Consider the following 19,253-nt stretch of genomic DNA (forward strand, 5'->3'; position numbering starts at 1 on the left):
TCAACAGCTAGGTACCAGGTCTGCCTTGCTTGTTGCTATAGCAGGAACAATGACTAGCACATAGTAGGTGCTCAGTATAAATTTATTAAATGAATCGGCTTAGCTCATCAGTCCAAGCTAAAAAAAAATCTCAGAAGAGGTCGCAGACTTTTTCAGTCAGAGCAGAAATCAGATAATGAAAACACAATTCTTAAAATTCAAAAGAGAATCCTCAAGGAATGAAAAGGACCTCAACCCGACCTTCTCAAAAACAAAGTAAAAAAGGCAGGCTTCCAATTAAGCTTCACTGCCCAGGACTGACGCACAGATACCTCAGCTTTGCAGCGGCAAACATTACTACAGCCATTAGATTAACACCTGGCCCCCTGATAACACAGAAGCTGCCCCGGTAAGATAATGAATGAATCTGCTCTGCCTCATCATCTCCTTCAAACAAAAATCAAGCACTCTGCTTTTCCACGAGTGGAGGGAGGATGTGTACGTGTGACAGAAACGAGGAGAAACACAGACACACTCCAATAACCAAGAAAAGGGGCCAGAACACATGTTCAAGGACACTACTGCCTTGACAGTATAGAGGATATGAAGAATCAGAAATAAGAGGCGCAACGATACACTAAACAACTGAAGGAAGAGCTGATGAGGGACATCTGGACCCTTCTTCATCATATAAACAAAATCAAGTGCAATGAAAACAAAAGACTAGAAGGCTATTTACAGCCGGCGAGGAAGATTAAAGTATGAGCCGAGTTTACCTACAACCCCCATGGAAAGATTAATGAGCGAGTAGAAAAGCCTCCTTCTATTCTGCTTATCCAATACAAGACACTAATTACATTTGATTATTTAAATTTAATTAATTAAAATTAAATAAAATTTACACTGCAGTCTTCAGTCATACTGGCCACATGCAAGTGCTCTGTAGCTATGGTATGAAGACAGGGTCACTGTAGGACATTTCCATCGCTGCAGGAAGATCTACTGCACAGCACTGCTTTACACTCTCACACAATCAAAGAGCCCTCCATTACTAAATATATACCCCGGTAGAGGAGGACCAATCTATTTTCGGCCATTAGTACAAGTATAATTTTAAGAGCATGTTGTAACATCACGCACCATATTAGGTCTTAATGCTAACCTGAATACTCCACTGGCAGAAATGAAAGTGTGTGATAAATCTGTCGTCATCATTGTTATTTGTTATTTTCCAAAATTAAAAAGAAACCAACAACCTGTTTTGGATGTACAGTGTCTGCAACTAGATATAAATATCTATGCACTCATTTAAGTAAAATTAATATTATCTTTATTGATCCAAAATCAAAGAGTAAAAATAGTTTTTATGGATATATTTATTCAAAATGTCTACATGTAATGACAAATGTAACAACAAAGAGCAGACAAGGAAAGGAAGAAAAGTATTTTACTCGCATCACCAGGCAAAGAAAAAAAAGTCACAGCATTTGGCAAATGAACTCCTGAAATTCAACATACTAAAGAAATGCAATCCTCTACTCTAACACACTCTACACCTCCAAGTCAAAGGCTTTCTTAAAAGGCAATGTAGGGTTTCTTACAGCAATGTAGGAAAGCGTAAATTAGACGACAGAATCATCCTTTACCATGACAAATTATCCTATGTTATTCAGAAACCAAATACTCAGGAAGTTCAAATGATCAAATTCCAGTGTTGCTAAGCAGGCCTCCACAACAGTGACTAAAAACAGAGCTGACTGGAATCCACCTGATGCTAGTTCTGGATCTGCTCCTCTCCACTCACTACTTCAGGCTTCTTATCTATAAACAGTGAGAAACTAAGCAAAAAAAGTTCTGAATAATTCATACGAGTGATTAACAATACAATTTTAAAAAATGTTTAACAGCATGCAATCAAAAAGACAGAACATTAATACAGAAATTACACACCAGACTTGAACAAAGTTACTCTGATTCTGGAGAACAGATGCTCACAGCTATGGCATTAAAGAAATGCAAGGTCCTAACCACACTTCTCAAGCAGGCGTGAAAGATCAACCATTGTCTATCAGAAGAATATGATTATATTCTGATTCTCGGACATCTTTATGGTCTACATGGTTGCTCAGTTAAACAAAATATTCAAATGAGAAGCACTGAACATTAAAAATCCATCCTATTAAAAATTAAACTGTAGACACACCAGTCAAAAAACGGTGCCTAAAACTTCCAGCACAATAACGGAAGGAGCTAACGGGTCAAAGATGGCTCTCCGAGGGCTTCCCTGGTGGCGCAGTGGTTGAGAATCTGCCTGCCAATGCAGGGGACACGGGTTCAAGCCCTGGTCTGGGAAGATCCCACATGCCGCGGAGCAACTAGGCCCGTGAGCCACAACTACTGAGCCTGCGTGTCTGGAGCCTGTGCTCCGCAACAAGGGAGGCCATGATAGTGAGAGGCCCGCGCACCGCGATGAAGAGTGGCCCCCGCCTGCCGCAACTAGAGAAAGCCCTCGCACAGAAACGAAGACCCAACACAGCCAAAAATAAATTAAAAAAAAAAAAAAAAAAAAAAGTCACAAACTGCTATTTAAAAAAAAAAAGGCCCTCCGAGAAGACAGTCATACCTTACAATGGTCTTGACTTCCCTAGTTCTATGAAGACTTATCATTGGGGTAGGGGAAAAAAATCAGTAATTTATGATCTTTTGAGGTAAAATTACCTAAAGAACCTTGATTTGGGTTTTCACTCACAAATACAGAAAAAGGGCAGCAGAAAGTGGGAAAGGAACCAAACATTCCAAATGGCAACAAATCCTTTTGGTGCCAGTTTGGGGAGAACTTTAAAAAGTGAGGAAAGTGGAATGAAGTTATCTGACCACTTTCTCATGTTACCCAAGAATAGAGGACATGCATGTGGAGGCCAATTACCTGATGCTATTAGGTGAGCCTTCACTTTTCAGATATGGTTGGAAAGTAGGATCCAATCTCTGAAGTACTGAGAGCCATGATTGGAAACTTTTTTTCCTATAGCTGGTAAAACATATTGGAAAGAAGAATGGATTAGGTCTCTACACTGTGAGTCAACTAGGACCTCATATAACATTTAGTCGAATTCATCAACTTCTCCAGGGAAAGTACTTTTACGACATTCCATGGAACTCGGCTACTCCTTTAGCCATCACCAACAAGCATTAATTTGCCCTCATCAATTACCCTATCATACATGACACTAGATTCACATTAGCCCATTAAATATTTTCACCTAAAGTTGAAAGTGAACACTTCTTTGAAATGACTTTATATTCTCCTTTTTTTAATAAACTACAATGTTCTCATCCCATCTTTCTCTAAAATTACTGTCACAAAAACAAAGCTCATAAGAATACTCTCGAAAGTTAACTGGCATAAATATAAAAGTAAAATAAAATCATAATCCATCTCCATAAGAAAAAACCTTCAAGGATGAATATAACCCTAAGCATTATCTTTGATGTTAACTGAGGAGTCCATACCTCACAGAACCTGAGACACTGACTTTATGTACCACAAAATTAAAAGCACTGCCAAAAAACTGTGAAGCTAATCACTGCCATCAATTATTAGTCCCAACTTTTCAGAAGTGTGAAAAGGTTAAAAAGTGTCCATTTTAGAATTGACAACATTCCCATGGATGATGAGTGAATAAAGAAACTTTCCCTGAGCCCCTACAATGTAACCAACACTGAGGACACAACTCTGCTGCGACAGACTGGTCCTTTCACTGGGAAATTTCCTATTCTGCTCACCTGTCCGTCTCTATGGAGATCCTATCCACCTTTCGATCTAAGGTCCAGCCACGATGCCTTCCCTGACCACCGCGCTGCAAGTCACCTCCCCTTCCACTCGGTCCTTCGGCTTCCTGTACCTGGCACAATTCACTGGGCTTTCCGTCATTAACTCCGTTGTTACTCTGCTTTCAGCCAACTGTGTATGCTCACTCTCTAGGTGGAGTCTTCTTTACAGACATTTGTCTTTATTCTCTAAAACAATCACAACTCACTTGTTAAATCTACTGGGGATGGAGAAAGCTAATAAATGGAATGTTTCTGTGCAATAATGATCATATACATGTACGTACACAGGGTATATATGGATACTCTACTGAATAAATCAGTATTCAGGATTATTTGTGCTTCATACAAGCTTTACTGAAATAACTTTGTGCAATGAAGCACAAAAATCTTAATTTTTTAAAAAATCTGAGCACTGTTTTTAAAAAGCACCAAGTATTAATGAAAACCTATCTCCTTTCAAGTATATAAGCCATTTCTTAAATATCAGGTATTTTGAGAATGTTAATAAGTGCCATCAGTATTCTAAGATATGAAATAATAATTCCAGATATACTAAAGTCGTAAAAAGCTGAAGTTGAACAAGGCCTGCATTTAGGACAAAACTCATAAACCAAGTTGGGCCCTGAAAAGACCACATTCAATCAATGATTATTAACTGTAGAACAAGGTGCAATACAATTTCAAGATGGTGGGAAGTCAAAAACTGTGAAATAATCCACTGTAACTTCTGACCACTTGAGGTGGCCCACGTATTTCCATATCCTCATGTTAGGATAAGGGTCTGCACTGCCAGAATCAGAAAAAGTGTACTCACCCTAACTACAACTGTAAGGGTCAACCTAATTATACTGCATTTGTATGTTACCTATATTATACTGTATATTGTACATACACATATACTGCATTTGTATATTGCCTATATACTGTATATTGTAAATTACATACCATATATTGTGTATATATATGGTATATATACAACATACTGTATACAATATACAGTATAATATAGGCAGTCTCTAACTTATGAAGGTAAATTTACCAAGAACTGCCTACAAGCATTAAGTTTTTTTCTTGGTCACGTTATATTACATATATAAATACACGTTATCTATATTGCGGTATTATCCATGTTTTATCCCCAAAAGCACTGTGATCATAATTTTAAAGTATTATGAAAAAACTTCAGGTTTTCAATAGGCACTAATTTATACAATTCATTTCTGATTAAGACTTTTCAATGTCCCAATCCCATAAATGTCCTTATGATTCTAAATTTTAATTACACCAGATTTATTTGAAAGAACAGTTGAGAGCATAAATTGATGAGAAAGTTCTTCAAATAGAACCTAATTTTCCAATTCATTGAAACACTGAATAAACCCTATGTGGTTTAATGTAGTTCCAAAACTGTAATACGCATGCTGCTTTACATTTACTGTAGGTTATGTATTAATACAAACCTGCTCAGCATTAAAGGGTTTATGTTTTTTTTTTTTTTTTTTTTTGGTTGTTCTGCAGCATGTGGGCTCTTCCTGGACCAGGGCTCGAACCCATGTCCCCTGCATTGGCAGGCGGATTCTTAACCACTGCGCCACCAGGGAAGTCCCCAAGGCAGAGTTTTTTTTTTTTTTTTTTTTAATTTTTTTTAATTAGTTTAGTTTCTTAGTTTCTTTTTTAAATTTAATTAATTTATTTATTTATTTTTTTTGGCTGTGTTGGGTCTTCGTTGCTGTGCGAGGGCTTTCTCTAGTTGCGGCAAGCGGGGGCCACTCCTCATCGCAGTGCGCGGGCCTCTCACTATCGCGGCCTCTCTTGTTGCGGAGCATAGGCTCCAGACGCGCAGGCTCAGCAATTGTGGCTCACGGGCCTCGTTGCTCCGTGGCATGTGGGATCTTCCCAGACCAGGGCTCGAACCCGCGTCCCCTGCATTGGCAGGCAGACTCTCAACCACTGCGCCACCTGGGAAGGCCCCAGGGTTTATGTTTTAAAAGAACGATTCCACTTGGTTAACTTTAAGTCATATATTACATAATTATGACATTAAGAAAAGAGCCAATTAAGACTATTCTCCTTTCCAATGCCTCTACGGCTGACCAATCCCTCATTTTTCCTCTTCCTCTCATCTTTTTTTAAAACAAGTTATAACCACATCTTGTCATCCCAAGGGATTGTTGCAACTGTTTAATTCTAGTGCCACAACTACTGAGCCTGCACTCTAGAGCCCGCGTGCCACAACCACTGAAGCCTGCGTGCCACAACTACTGAAGCCCGCGCACCTAAAGCCAGCACTCCGCAACAAGAGAAGCCACCGCAGTGAGAAGCCCGCACATGGCAACGAAGAGGAGGCCCCGCTCGCTGCAACTAGAGAAAGCCTGCATGCAGCAACGAAGACCCAACGCAGCCAAAAGTAAAATAAATTAAAATTTTTTTAAAAAAGCAACTGTTTAATTCTAAAAGAACAATCTCGAGGTTACCTCACTGTAGCTCCCACATTCTTACAATGAGAGATCCGCAATAGCTAGTAGGTAGATCACCAGGACCTAACTTTGCAACAATGGAAAAGATTTAAAAAGCTAGACCCAGGAAGGCAACATTCTGGAGGTAAAAATTAAGCTTGGCATGCCTGAACAACAATAGCAAACAGCCTAGAATATGAGATACTTCATAAAGAGGTAGGACATAAAACCGGGCTAAACTGGGCATGTCTATGTTCTAAAGATCTCAACGATCCAGCACAAACTCTGGAACTGGTATTAACTGCTTGGCCCATTTTAATTTATGTATGCCTTTTGGCAAAGGCAACACAGAATATTTCCCTCATCTTCTTCAGAATTTCATTAGGAAATTAAATTAATAGACTGCACAGAGCAAAAAAAAAAAAAGTCCCGCTACACAACCCCTGCCGCCTAAGACGACACACACCAGTAGACCTGAACAAATGGCACGTTCAATACCAGCCAGAGCTAGTTGTAACAAAGGAGGGGATGCTTCCCAAGAAGCGCAGACTGTCATCTTCTGAAAAGAGAAATCTAAGCTAAGTCATAGGACTGTCCCAAAAGTCAGGAAAGAATATGGCACTAATAGCCAGTTCGTGGAGAAGTTTAAAGTAGAAGACAGCAAATGTACAGCCAGGAACAAGAAAAGAAATGCATGTGTAAGCTAGAATTAAAAAGATGAATCTACAGGTAAACAGAAGAAGTGAGTCAGGAAACAGTAATATGACACTCAGAACGATGAGAGTCCCAAGAAGCGAACAAAAGAAACAGCTCGGCCATCCACAAGAGCTAGCTTGGTTCCCGACGGCTTTCCTATCCAAGTAAGTTTCCAACAGATCCCCCTCCTCTTGATGCAATCTGAGGGTCTCTGTTACAGCCACGAGAGTCCAATGTAAGTCATGTGATTAACTGCTCCCAAGTATCATTATTTCCCTCTTCCCCGCCACAGAAGATAAACACTATTACTGACGAACAGCAACTCCGTCTGAAGTGTTCTAAGCCTCCCTTTCCTGTGACCGAGAACCCATTCCTTGCGGTTTGCATGGGGCTGAAAACACCCGCCCAGCCCCCGCCCTCGTCAAAGCCCACACGCTTTCACGCTTCCTTTCTGTCACCTGGCTCTCACACGCTCCTGCCCTCCCACTCGCCCATGTGCCTTCTCTCAAGCACACACTTTCCTACACACTCTCCACAAGAGCAGCAGTGACTAGGTAACTCAGGTCCAGGCAATCCCAATACCCATCTCACTACACTCAAGTATTTGTTCAGGCCTGAGTACCGAGCCCCCGGTAAACCAGCACAAGTTCTCTCCGTGGCTTTCATACAGGAGTATCAGTGGCCAAGCCGCCAGCCCCGCGCAGAAACACCTACTGAGCAACAGAGAAGGAGCAGAGTCCTAAAGATACTGAGTACCTGTAGCCACACCATCCTTGTTCAGGGTCGAGTCATTCTCCTCCCTTGAACTTCAGAGCTGAAGTCCTGAAGGAGTCCTCAGATACTCTTTCAGACCCTAAGTCAAAAAGATTTAGGGCAGACCAGAGAACTCATTCCTGCACCGAGCTCTGGCACCAGAGTGGCCTAAAAGACTAGGAACTTCTAGTACATTTACTTCCTAATCGTGAAAATATAAAGTAAACAGCTAGTTAAGAATCCAAAATTTAAAAATAAAGACTATAATTGCCCCTTCCATCCTTCCCAAAGATCCTTCAGAACTGGCACAAAAAGGAACAGAGCAGCACACTATTCCAAGTTTTAAAAGCTAACATACTTTCCCAGCAAAAATGCAATTTTCTGATATGAGCCAAGCATACACTCACAATTCAACAGCACTTCCAGCAATTGACTGTATTTGTCTCTGCTTCATTTACTATCTCTCTCTCTCCAGTAGGTACTATGAGAGCAAAAAGGGGATGGGTCTTGTTTACAGCACTTGGCATATGGCAGGTGTGCTGTAATAGTTTAAAAGTGGGTGAAGGTAAGATGCCTGTTCACTCACCCATTCTACAGTCACATATTACCGTTGACTGAGAACCAACACCTGAAAAGCCCTCTGCTGGGCACTAAGGGAACCGCGAAGATCAGGTCTGAACTCAGTCCTCAAGAACGTGGTTCCTGGCCTCTATGGACATAGACCCTTTTTGACTTTCTGATGAAAATATGAGCACTCTATCCAGAAAAATACCTAAGTATATTGCCTAATATTTTGCACTAAATTCCAAGGGAAAAATTCAGATCTAGTTAAGATAAATAAGAAAATGAAACACATACATAAATCAAAGTACTGTGGTCCTTTATTTGTTGATTCTTATACTCTAAGAGAGAACTTAAATAGAAAGGTGATCAAGATACAGGGAAAAGATCAAATTTCCCAATACTTTCAGAAAATAGTCATAAGTTGGGAGAGCCTTTGTGTAAAAAGACCACTGAGAGAGATCAATGTCTGTAATAGGAAAATATAAATCAATGATGAATTTGCATACAAATCCAAGGGTTCTCAATACATGAGGTGTTAAGTGAGATAGGAAATTTCTTATTACAAGTAGAGAAAAAGGAAATAATATCGATGGAATACAGTCAGGAAAAGGTGCCTGAATGACTCTAAGCTTTAAAAATTTTTTTCAAATCTTGCTTTACTACTTCATTGATTTAAGTACTATATCATTACAGTTAGTGATCATTAAGGTTTTTAAAAGCTTTAATAGTAACTAAAGTACACGTGGGAGTGGGGAGAATAAACATGTGGCAATATCCTGTGAAATTCTGAGAAGACTTTCCTCTTGGATCATAAGGTTTCATTCAACCAGACTACCATCAACCTCCTAGTAACAGCTTAGAAGGAAATAACCACGCAAGAGTTAAAATTTATAGACCAAACCTATCAAATGTCAATACCAATCCACAATAAACAAGTTTTTTCCAACTGTAATAATGAAAACACTGCAAAAACTTCAGGTAAATATAAATCCTCAAAAGTGCAACCGATCTAATTTCACTTTCTATTTCTCTAAATGCAGTCGATGAAAAAAATAATTTCAATTGCTACTGAGCAAAATTTTCTGAGTTGTAGACCAAAAAATAAAAAATCTTTACACTCTTTAGGGAAGGTGAAAAATGAAAAGCAGCAAGCCACACTGGATGTCCAGCACAACTACCAGATGTTAGCGTTGGAAGCAACCTGAGAGATTATTCAGATCGATACCTTCTTTTACTCAAGAAAGCCAAGGCACGGCAAAGGTACGACCAATAAAAGCTGAGACAGGTATTCAAATTCATGGAGCAGATATAGGCCAAATGAGATCAATACTGGTACCATAAAATATTTTAGAACATGCAAATTAAGTTCAGTAACAAATCTGAGTACTTACACTAAGAAGTAACTCATCTTTTGTTTTAAGAGGAAAATTCTTATTTTCCTTCTCAACTTGTAAATCATCGTCTCCATCCGACAGCACTGCAGGGAGGGATATAGGAGACGAAGACGATGAGGAGGACGATGAGGAAGAAGAGGAGCTTGAACTATCGGAATCTGTTTCACTGTAGAGAAGAAAACATTGAGAACAGTACAAAAGCATTATTATGAGGGTATCAAAATACGATTATTCAACTAGGAAATATCTACTTTGCTAGATGTTTATGGCTGCTGTTCAAAAGCTTAGCATTTCGAAACTGACTATGGTATCTGGAAAGCAGTCTTTAATCCACTGATCACAAAATTCCTGCTATAACCCAAACCCTCTTATTACAATTGTCTCACGTGTCATGCAACAGTCTGAATATAATTAAGCATGTGACAAATCACTGACAGAAGAGAATTCTGGGAAAGGCACCTCTCTTATTAGTCACCAAGGACCAAATCACAACTAAGCCAAGAGAGTTTCTTCTCAAGTCTTCAATTTGGAAACTCCTCAAAGTTACTAACCATGCTGAACACCGCTCTCTGAAATCTCCTTTAGTCCTCGACTTCCACAGCAATTCTCAGGGCCAGTGACTCTCCTCTTAAATTGTTTGCTGGTACCCACTTCAGCTCCTTGTATGTACTGTTCCTAAGAGTCCCGTCCTCATGTTCTCTTCTTTCTCTGGTACCCTTTCCATGGATAACCTCATCCACTCCAATGAGCTCAATCATTACCAATGTGCAGGTAACTCCCAAATCTTCAGCCTTGATATCCCCAGGCTCCTCTCCTCATCTCTGGCTGCTTACCAGCAACTGTGGTATGAATGACCTATACATGTCTCACACTCACAAGTTAAAAGAAAAAAGTGCATTCCCCTTACTAAATCTGCTTCTGTCTTCGAGCTTCTACTTTTATTTCATTGTTTAGTCCTCAATCCAGTCACCAGAGGTAGAAACCCTGGAATCATTTCAAGCTATTGCATTCTCAGTCAACGATAAAACTCGTAAATGTGACTCCTATTCTGCTAGAAAAATCTGAATACAGAGTGTGTATTAGGTGATATTGAGGAATTAGGGTTCATTTTACTATGATTGATAATGACATGGTGGTTATGTAAAAAGTATTTCATCAGAGATGAATAGTAAAGAATTTACAGGTAAGGTGGCATGCTGTCTGAAACTTAACACTACCAGGTTAAAAAAAAAAAAAAAAGTTAGAAATGTTAGATAAAACAAAGTTAGCAAAATATTGGAAAGTGTCAAGTTTGGTGATGAGTATATGTGCATTCATTGTATTACTCTCTGTACTTTGTATGAGTTTGAAAACATCCATAATAAAAAGTCCAAGGAAGTTTTATCTGTAATCTGATGTTCGAATTTACATCTCCATACCAGAATTGTCCTCTGAACTCTAAACTCACCATCCTACTGCTTACCTGACATCTCCAATTTGTTGTGAGGGAAACCTCAAATTAACTGTCCGAAGTTAACATTCCTATGGGTCTACAGCCCCCAACCCAGTAAACAGCACCACCATCCACCCAACTGATGCCTCTCTGACTCGGCCACTACGACATCTACTAGCGACCCTGATCAGGGAGATGTCAAAATATTCAATCCGAACATGGTCACGTCGTGGACTAAAGGCACATCTTTCCAGCTGCTTCCACACTAACCCTGCCCATTTTGCTTTCCCTCTGGAGCCCAGTTCAATTCCTTCTCCACAGAGCAAAACATCAGGACGTTAACCTGAGCATGTCAATTATCTGCTCAAAGATTCTTCAATAGTTTCTCCACCACTTAGAATTGAAACTTTATCATGGCCAGAGGGTCCGACCGGGTTGGGTTCTCCTATTACTTTCGCAGTGCCTAGCTTGTTCCTTCGTGGTAATTTTCACCAGCTCATTGGCTGACTGGTATGTTTACTTTTATTTTTCGTCCGTCTCAGCAGAATGCAGGGCAGGGGTAGGATCTATTTTGTTCACCGGTACAGCGTCGCACAAGACACAAACACTTGTAGACGGTGTGCAGCGTGATGTAGTGACGTCACGCCGAAGTCCCCTCCCTCCACAAAACTTTCATATTTAAAAGACACCGCGAGGGAGGGGGGAGGAGCCTCATAAAACCTACGGAGAGCCTGCAGTAAGAGTAAAATAACAATGTTTCGCTAATTTCATTAGCAATTCCTCACCACAAGGCTTCTACGAACAAAACTGCCGGGACCCAGCTTGTAAACACATAAAACCCTTCACCTGATGCTCCATTTATCCGGCTCCACATGCAAGCGCACCCACTAAACTGGATGGGGAAAAGTCGGCTCTGCCCCAAACTGTAAGCTACAACCACCAAGGACACGCCACACCGACTGGTCACGGGAACAACTCTGTATCCGCAGGTTTCCTATATTCTAGCTGAAAACGATACGGTGTACACAAGAAGACCCCCAGACTTCGGGGACGAGGGGCCCTGACGGCGACGCTCAGGCCCCCAGCGTGATCCACAGGGGGCGGCGAGGAACGCGCCCCGGCTCCCCGGGCCCTCCCGCTCCCCGAGCCCGCCCCGGGCCCCGCGCCCCGGACCGCCGGGCGCCCGACCTGTCCGAGTCGGAGTCCGAGTCCGAGTCCGACGTCTCCAGGCTGATCCCTCCGGGAGGCGGCTCCGGGAGCAACGGCGGGGCGAGCTGAGGCGGCTGCTCCCCCGCAAGGTCCGGGGCCCCCTCGTCCGCCCGCGGCGCTGCGACCGGAGCGGGGTCCGGAGCCGGCACGGCCAGACCTTGGTCAACCCCGACGCCGGCGCCACCGAATTTCAGGGTTTGCAGCTGAGCGGCGGCGGCCTCCACCACCTCCATGGCGCCGCGCTCGGGGCGCCCGCGCGGAGAGACACACCACCTCGGCGGCGGAGGCGACCACGGAGCGCTGGGCCGCTTCCCGCGCTGCTCGGGCAGCTGCACGCGGAACCGCACGCGGAGCCGTCCGGAGACGCGCCCCCGCCGTGCACGCAGCTGCACTTCCGGCAGCGCGTGACGTAACGCGACGCGACGGCGTTCCCTGGGGCGGGGCGGGCCGGGCCGCGGGCCTTTGCAGCCTGGACCGCGGGGTCCGAAAGCCGCCGGATTCCCTGCGTCTGGGGAAGTGCGTCTCCGCAAAGCGGGATGGAGAGACTTTCCTGCAGCTGGTGCTGCTGCTTCTGCTGCTGCGGGATCTGGGGCAATTCCGCGGAGGCGGAGACGGGAAGGAGGGATGACAGGACAGGGAGATGCCTGATGGGCCGAGACCGTGCACATCAGAAACTTGAGCCAGGAATCCTTGAGCAGGCACTTCTAGTAAACTTCCTTAAGGTTAAATGGAGTTCCAGCCGTGGATAGACAGCAAGCACGATGATCATCCGTCTCAAAACGATTACAACTCTTCCATTTTTTTTTTCTCCTCCAAAGCGCTCCCAATTTAAAGAGAGCACTAATTGTGGAGAAAGTGTTGCTACTGGTTGATGTTATAGTTGATACCGCTTCGCAGAAAGGGTGGGATGTAATTAAAATGACTAACTTGGCCTGAGAAACCACAATTCTGGGTCATAAGGAAGGCAAGCAACAAGTTCTTAGGATTGAGGTAGACATCAGAATTTTCTGGTTTTCTGTTAGAACTTCACTTGATGCATCAGCCCCTCGAGTAATAATAAATAATAATCGTCGTGACCACTGATTAAGCATGCATATGTGCCGAGAACTGTGCCAAAGACGTTATCAATTATTCACGGAGTTTTATTGTGTGCCCTCCACAGTACTAGACCTTCATAGAAATTAAGACAAGAATAATGCATAGTCTCTGGAGCTTACAATTTAATTGAAGTAAAAAGGTCAATGCACAGGAGATAACGAGAAAGATATTTGAAATGTGAAAGGAAGTTAAATAAGATTGATTGGCTGTATCATGGAGACCTTCCAAAGAGAGGCAGGAATTTAAACTAGAGATACTATTCTCTAATGCAGTGATTCAGCAGAGCTCAGTGTTCCCAGCTAAATAGACCTGTGTTCAAATCTCAGCTCTACCATTTCCTTGTTGGTGTAACTGTGACTTTGGGCAGAGAGTCTAACATACCTAAATTTCATTTTCCTTATCTATAAAATGTAGATAAAAATACTATCTCATTTAGTTCATGTGAACATTAATTAAGGTTTTATGCAAGAGAATGGCATGTGTCATACACATTCACAAAATTACTTGATAAATAGAACAACACATGGACATGAATAAAATGATACTTCAGTGATGATCTTGCAGAGATATGCATATTAATTTAAGAAGAAAAGAAATTTGAATCAGAATACCCTCCAGCCAGCCAAAAAGGTTTTGTATTTTTCCAGGAATTGAGTGATGAAAGTCTGAACAGAGGCTAGAGTCAGTGAAATAGAGTAAAGGAAATCCTCAGTGTCAGAAGAAGACTCAAAGTACTCTAAAATGTCTAACAAGGAAACTGGAAAGAAGTTGGTATTACCAATAAAGATGGAGAAGTTGGGACAACATAATGAGTTTGTGATGTTGAGTTTGAGGAAAAACTGGACAGTCAATTGAAAAATGTCAGCAGCCCTTTGAAAATATGAGAATGGAGTTGAATAGAAAGGCTAAGACCAGAAGCATAAGTTTGGGAACAATTCAAATACCTAGTTGTTCACTCAGTGATCATTTACTTACTAGCATGCCTATGCACTGCATCATGAACTGGGCATACAGGAAGGTGAATAACACAGTCCCTGCCCTTAAGTAGCTAACAGTTTAGTAGAAAAGACAAGCTGGAAACAAGCCATAAGTACTTTAGTAGAGAAATGTATTATAGTACAAGCATGTACTACAGAAGAGGGATGTACCAAAGGAATACGAAAGAGAGAGAAAGAGATGGGAGAGTGAAGGAAGACTTTACAACAAGTATGACATTTGAGCTGGACTTTTAAAGAGAACCAGGAATCTAAGAATCTAAGAAAGTAGAAGAACTTCATATTGATGTTGATCAGAAACAAATGAACTGACTCATATTTCTCCAGCAAAGATGGGTTTATTCAGGATCAGCAGAGAATTGCAATTCTGGGTCTGTAATCATGGCAAACCATATGCATGGCAAGGGAAGGAGACTGCTTTTATAGACAGGAAAAGGAAGTTGAGAGGGATGTAATAAACAAAGAATCCATGGCTTGACCAGGAAAGAAGAGGAGTCTTTCTTCTTCCTGCTGGGCTCTGCTGTTGTCACAGGGTGTGAGAGATCCCCCTTCTGGTCTCCCAACTCTATTTAATTGAGTTTTCTGTTTATTACATTTTTTGCATTTCCCTCTCTTGATCAAGATCTCTCTCTAAGCATCATTGATCAGGAGTTAGTTTTTCTAGGTTCACTGACTTTCTGTCCCTCAGTGTCAGAAAGGACCTTTCCTGGGTGTAGTGTCTCACATTGGAGGGAAAGTGCACAAATTGGAAACCTGTTAAGGTCACATTCAAGTAACAAGGAGGGGTAGGAGGGAGAACTCGCAGGCACTTTTTATCTAAAGTCCATATGTTATCAAGAGCATAGGCACTAGAGATCATCTGAAGCGCTAAGTCATCATCAAAGGTTTGGTGACAAACTTCCAACAGCCTTGGTCTGGCCATCTTGAGAAAGCTGTCTCATCAGATGTCATCTGCTTCAGTTGCAGGAAATCTTTACTTTCAGGTCACCAGATGATGCACAGGTCCAGTCAAGGTTCAGTGCTTTCTTTAGGTGTCATGTGAATCCAAGAGTCTACCCCTTGGAGTGTGGCAACACAAAGGTTGGTTAGCAGTACCGGATAGGGGCGTCTCCAGTGAGGGTGAAGAGAGTTCTACGGGAGGTGTCTTTTCCAATAGACAAAATCTCCTGTTTACAAAGCATGATGCTTAGGGTCTTTGTCTCTCAAGGGCACACTGTGAAAAGGTTGCTCTACCAAAACATGGTTATTTTTAATAGAAGCAATTAGGCCTTTGTAATATTGGAGTGTCTCTCCTTTTATCAGTTGTGGGTCAAAAGAAGCAGGAGTCAAGTGCATTGAGCGTCTGTGACAAACCTCAAAGCTGAGAGTTTATGAGTTCCAAAAGGGGTGGATCTGAGATTAAAAAGGACCAAGGGCAATGCTTTTGGCCAAGGTATTTCTAACACCTCTACAGATTTTGCCAATTGAGTCTTCCAATAATGCAGTTAAAGAAAGTGCTGCAAAGCTGGCCAAATAGCACAGACTTGTCAAAGTACCTGGCTGGTACAATGGGTTCCTCCATCACTATAAAGTTTGAGAGGAGTTCCTCAGATAGGGATAAAAAGGATTTTAGCTGCAGAAGAGGCAGTAGCGTGTCTGCAAGGGAAGGCTTCAGTGCAGTGTGAAAACACACACACCATGACTAAAACATATTTATTCCATGAGAGGAGGAAGTTATATGAAATCCATTTTCCAGACCTCAGATTGTCCATTAGGTGGTTTAAAATGCCCCAGAGCAGTATGAACATGCTTCCCCGAGTTGTACTGTGGATAGTGAGACAAGGAGGTAGGCACTGTTTGAAGCCTTGTTAATGTTTCCCCACCAACACTGATTCATGGAGGCTCTCATTTTGTCAGTAGACTGATGGGTTAAGGCACGTACAGTAGGGAGGAGTAGAAATTTTAGAGTGTCTGCTAGAACCGGGTTGTTATTTGGTCCAAACTTGGGCTTTCTCTTTTATCAAACCAACAATTGTTGAATTTCCAGTCCTGTTTTTCCTTTTCTGAGGCCAATTGCTGGGCTTCTTTAGCCAGTTTTTTAAAATTATCATTTGGGGAAATATCCCTTTGAATCATGACAGAGGCTTGGCTGCTGTTGGTCCCTTTAAGGACAGCATTCCTTGAGGAAATGTCAGCAAGGTAATTTCCCTTAGCTACCAGACAGTGAAGTTTAGAATGCTCTTAGATCTTAATAATAGCAAGGAAGCCACATTGCTTCCATAACATTCCAAAATCATGAGCTACTCCAAAAGCATATCTGCCATCAGTATAAATATTGGCAGGTTTGTCCTTGGCTAAAGTACAAGCCCCTGTAAGAGTGTATAATTTAGATGGTCAGGCCAAAGTAGCCAGAGGTAAAGATATTGTCTCAATAACATTAAAAGGAGTTGTAATAGCATACATAGCACAATATTTGTTATTGTCACCTTTTAAATAAGAACCATCAGTGAACCATGAGAAGTCAGAGTTACCCAAAGGAATTTTCTGTAGATCATTACGAAGAGCCAGGAGTGGTCTGTCAGCATTAAGCAGTCAAGAGGGATTTTGTCAGTGATGGAGGGAAGAAGAGTATCCAGGTTAAGATTATTACGATATAAAACAGTTTTGTGAGGGGCAGTTAAAAAGAACTTCATGCGAGTTGAGGCTGCTGACTGAGAAATGTTGAGTGTGATGAGAATTCAGGGGAGATTCTATTGCATGAGGTACAAAAATGGTTAAAGGGAATCCCATGATTTTCTTGGAGATATTAATCAAAAGGGCAGTTTTCATAATGGCTTTATGACAAGGGGTGTCTCCCCATGCCACAGGGTCCAGTTGTAGGCTATAATACCCTATGGGTCGATGGTGGTCCCCATGTTTTTGGGTGAGTACCCCAAGGGTGTTCCCTTCTTTTCATACACAAAATGGAAAAAGGAAATCTGATAATTGGGATGCCCAAGGGCAGGTGGGTTCATCAAACTCTCATTTGAAGTCTTGAAGGCTATGTTGTCAAGTTCTTCCCATAAAATTGGGTCAACGTTGTTATTGTTGAGTAAAACATGTAAAGCTTTGGCCATAAGAAAGAAATTTGGAATCCAATTTTGGCAATAACCAACTATCCTGAGAAAACTCTACAGTTGGGGTTTGGTTTTGGGTTTTTGGAAACTGAGGACACCATGATGTCATGTGGATCTAGGTGTAGCCCTTGTTCTGATATCAGATCCCCTAAGTAACAAACCTGAGTTTGGGAAAACTGCAATCTTTCTATGGAGACTTTGTATCTTTAAGCTTGAAAGCTCTGGGAAGTGGGTGCTGTCTCCCTGTGAAGAAGCTTAAGAAGGAGAGCAAAGAAGCAAATCATCCACATACTGCAACAAAGAGAACCTCTAGGGACTTTATATCATCCAGATCAGACTTCAGGATTTGTAAGAAATAAGAAGGACTGTCAGTATAACCTTAAGACATTACTGTCCAGATGAAATATTTTTGTTCTTTTTCCGTTTGTTTGTTTGTCTTTGTTTTTGTTTTTCTGTAGAGCTGTATCACTCAACACATGGATTAGCTTTTTATATTATTAAACATAATAATTAACATTAATACCTAAATATGTTGATTGCACACAGATAAATTAAGGAGTGAAATTATTCACAATGCCAAAAAAAATTATCGGGTTATATAAAAGGATCACAACATCTTAACATCATTCTTTCGTTAGGAAAAAAATAATAAAAACACAATTATTCCAAGTGTTGTGGATTAAGTATTAAGCACAAATTAAGATGAAGGAAATGTGAATCATAAAATCGTAAACAAGTTATTTTGTTGTTCTTGCTTTTTTCCCCCATTTGATTTTGAACAGGAAGATACAACTCCAGGTACCTTGCAACCTGTTGCTTCTCAGGTAGCAATCACTATGCTAATCTATTTATAAACATCATATTTAATCCTTGCAAAGTATTATTATCCTCTTTCCACACACAAAGAAACAGGCTTAGGTAGGTTAATAAACATACCCAAGATCACAGCGCTGGTTGGATGGGAGCTGGCATGTCACCCCAAGTAGGCCTGATTCTACATCTGGACTCTTTTTTCTTTTTCTTTTCTGTTTTTGAAATTGATGTTGTGGACAAGGAATGTTGCTTGCCATATTGGTAAACAAAGGGATGTTGTGGCCATCAAGCCATCGGCCACAGCAGGAACCCCAGACTGTGCACCCTGAGGAGATTCAGAATGGAGAGAAGCAGGACACTGGCCCTAGATAGTTAAGGTACACATCATAGGAATGATTTCAATGAGCCCAGACTCTTGCTTCTTCCCATACACAGAAAAGCACTAAACTCTTAGCTTGAGATGTCTGGTTTTCTTTAATTAACAGTCATCTTTTTATTTCCAGCTACCTGTTTTGGGTTTTTTTGTTTGTTTGTTTTGTGTTTTGTTGTTGTTTTGCTTTTTTTTTTTGGTGTTTTGTTGTTGTTGTTTTTGCAAAAATCCCTGTATACTTGGTTCCTGCCTTACCTCTTCAGAACAGTCCCTCAGAGCTATCTGAGAGGGTATCTTCTGGGCTTATGTCCTCAGTATGTCCACCAAATAAAACATAATTCTCAACTTTTAGGTTGTGCATTTTTGTTTCAGTCGACAATGTATAATTGATTTACAGTATTATATTAGTATCAGGTGTACAGGTGAATATTTCTCTTCCCAAGTGAAGGCAAAAAGATATTGGGTAGCTTCATCAACTGGAATATGAAAGAATGCACTGCACAAATCAGTTACAGTGAAGAATTTACTTCTGGTGGGAATGGATGTTAATATGAGATTAGGAACAACA

At 41.3% G+C, this 19,253-nt stretch overlaps 1 protein-coding gene across 1 annotated transcript in view; it reads right to left on the reverse strand.

The window, feature by feature from the left end:
• NAF1 (nuclear assembly factor 1 ribonucleoprotein) overlaps positions 1–12,705 on the reverse strand; it is a 39,331-nt gene extending 26,626 nt beyond the window's left edge. The window contains exons 1-2 of the mRNA XM_082391740.1: positions 12,294–12,705; positions 9,671–9,839 (exon numbers count right to left, since the gene is read on the reverse strand). Coding sequence (XP_082247866.1) covers positions 9,671–9,839; positions 12,294–12,547 — 423 coding nt within the window. The 5' untranslated portion in view covers positions 12,548–12,705. The remainder of the gene's footprint in view (positions 1–9,670; positions 9,840–12,293) is intronic.
• Between the last annotated feature and the right edge of the window lie 6,548 nt (positions 12,706–19,253).

The sequence above is a fragment of the Balaenoptera borealis genome, assembly GCF_965194805.1.
Source record: "Balaenoptera borealis genome assembly, chromosome: 4".
Lineage (NCBI taxonomy): Eukaryota > Metazoa > Chordata > Mammalia > Artiodactyla > Balaenopteridae > Balaenoptera > Balaenoptera borealis.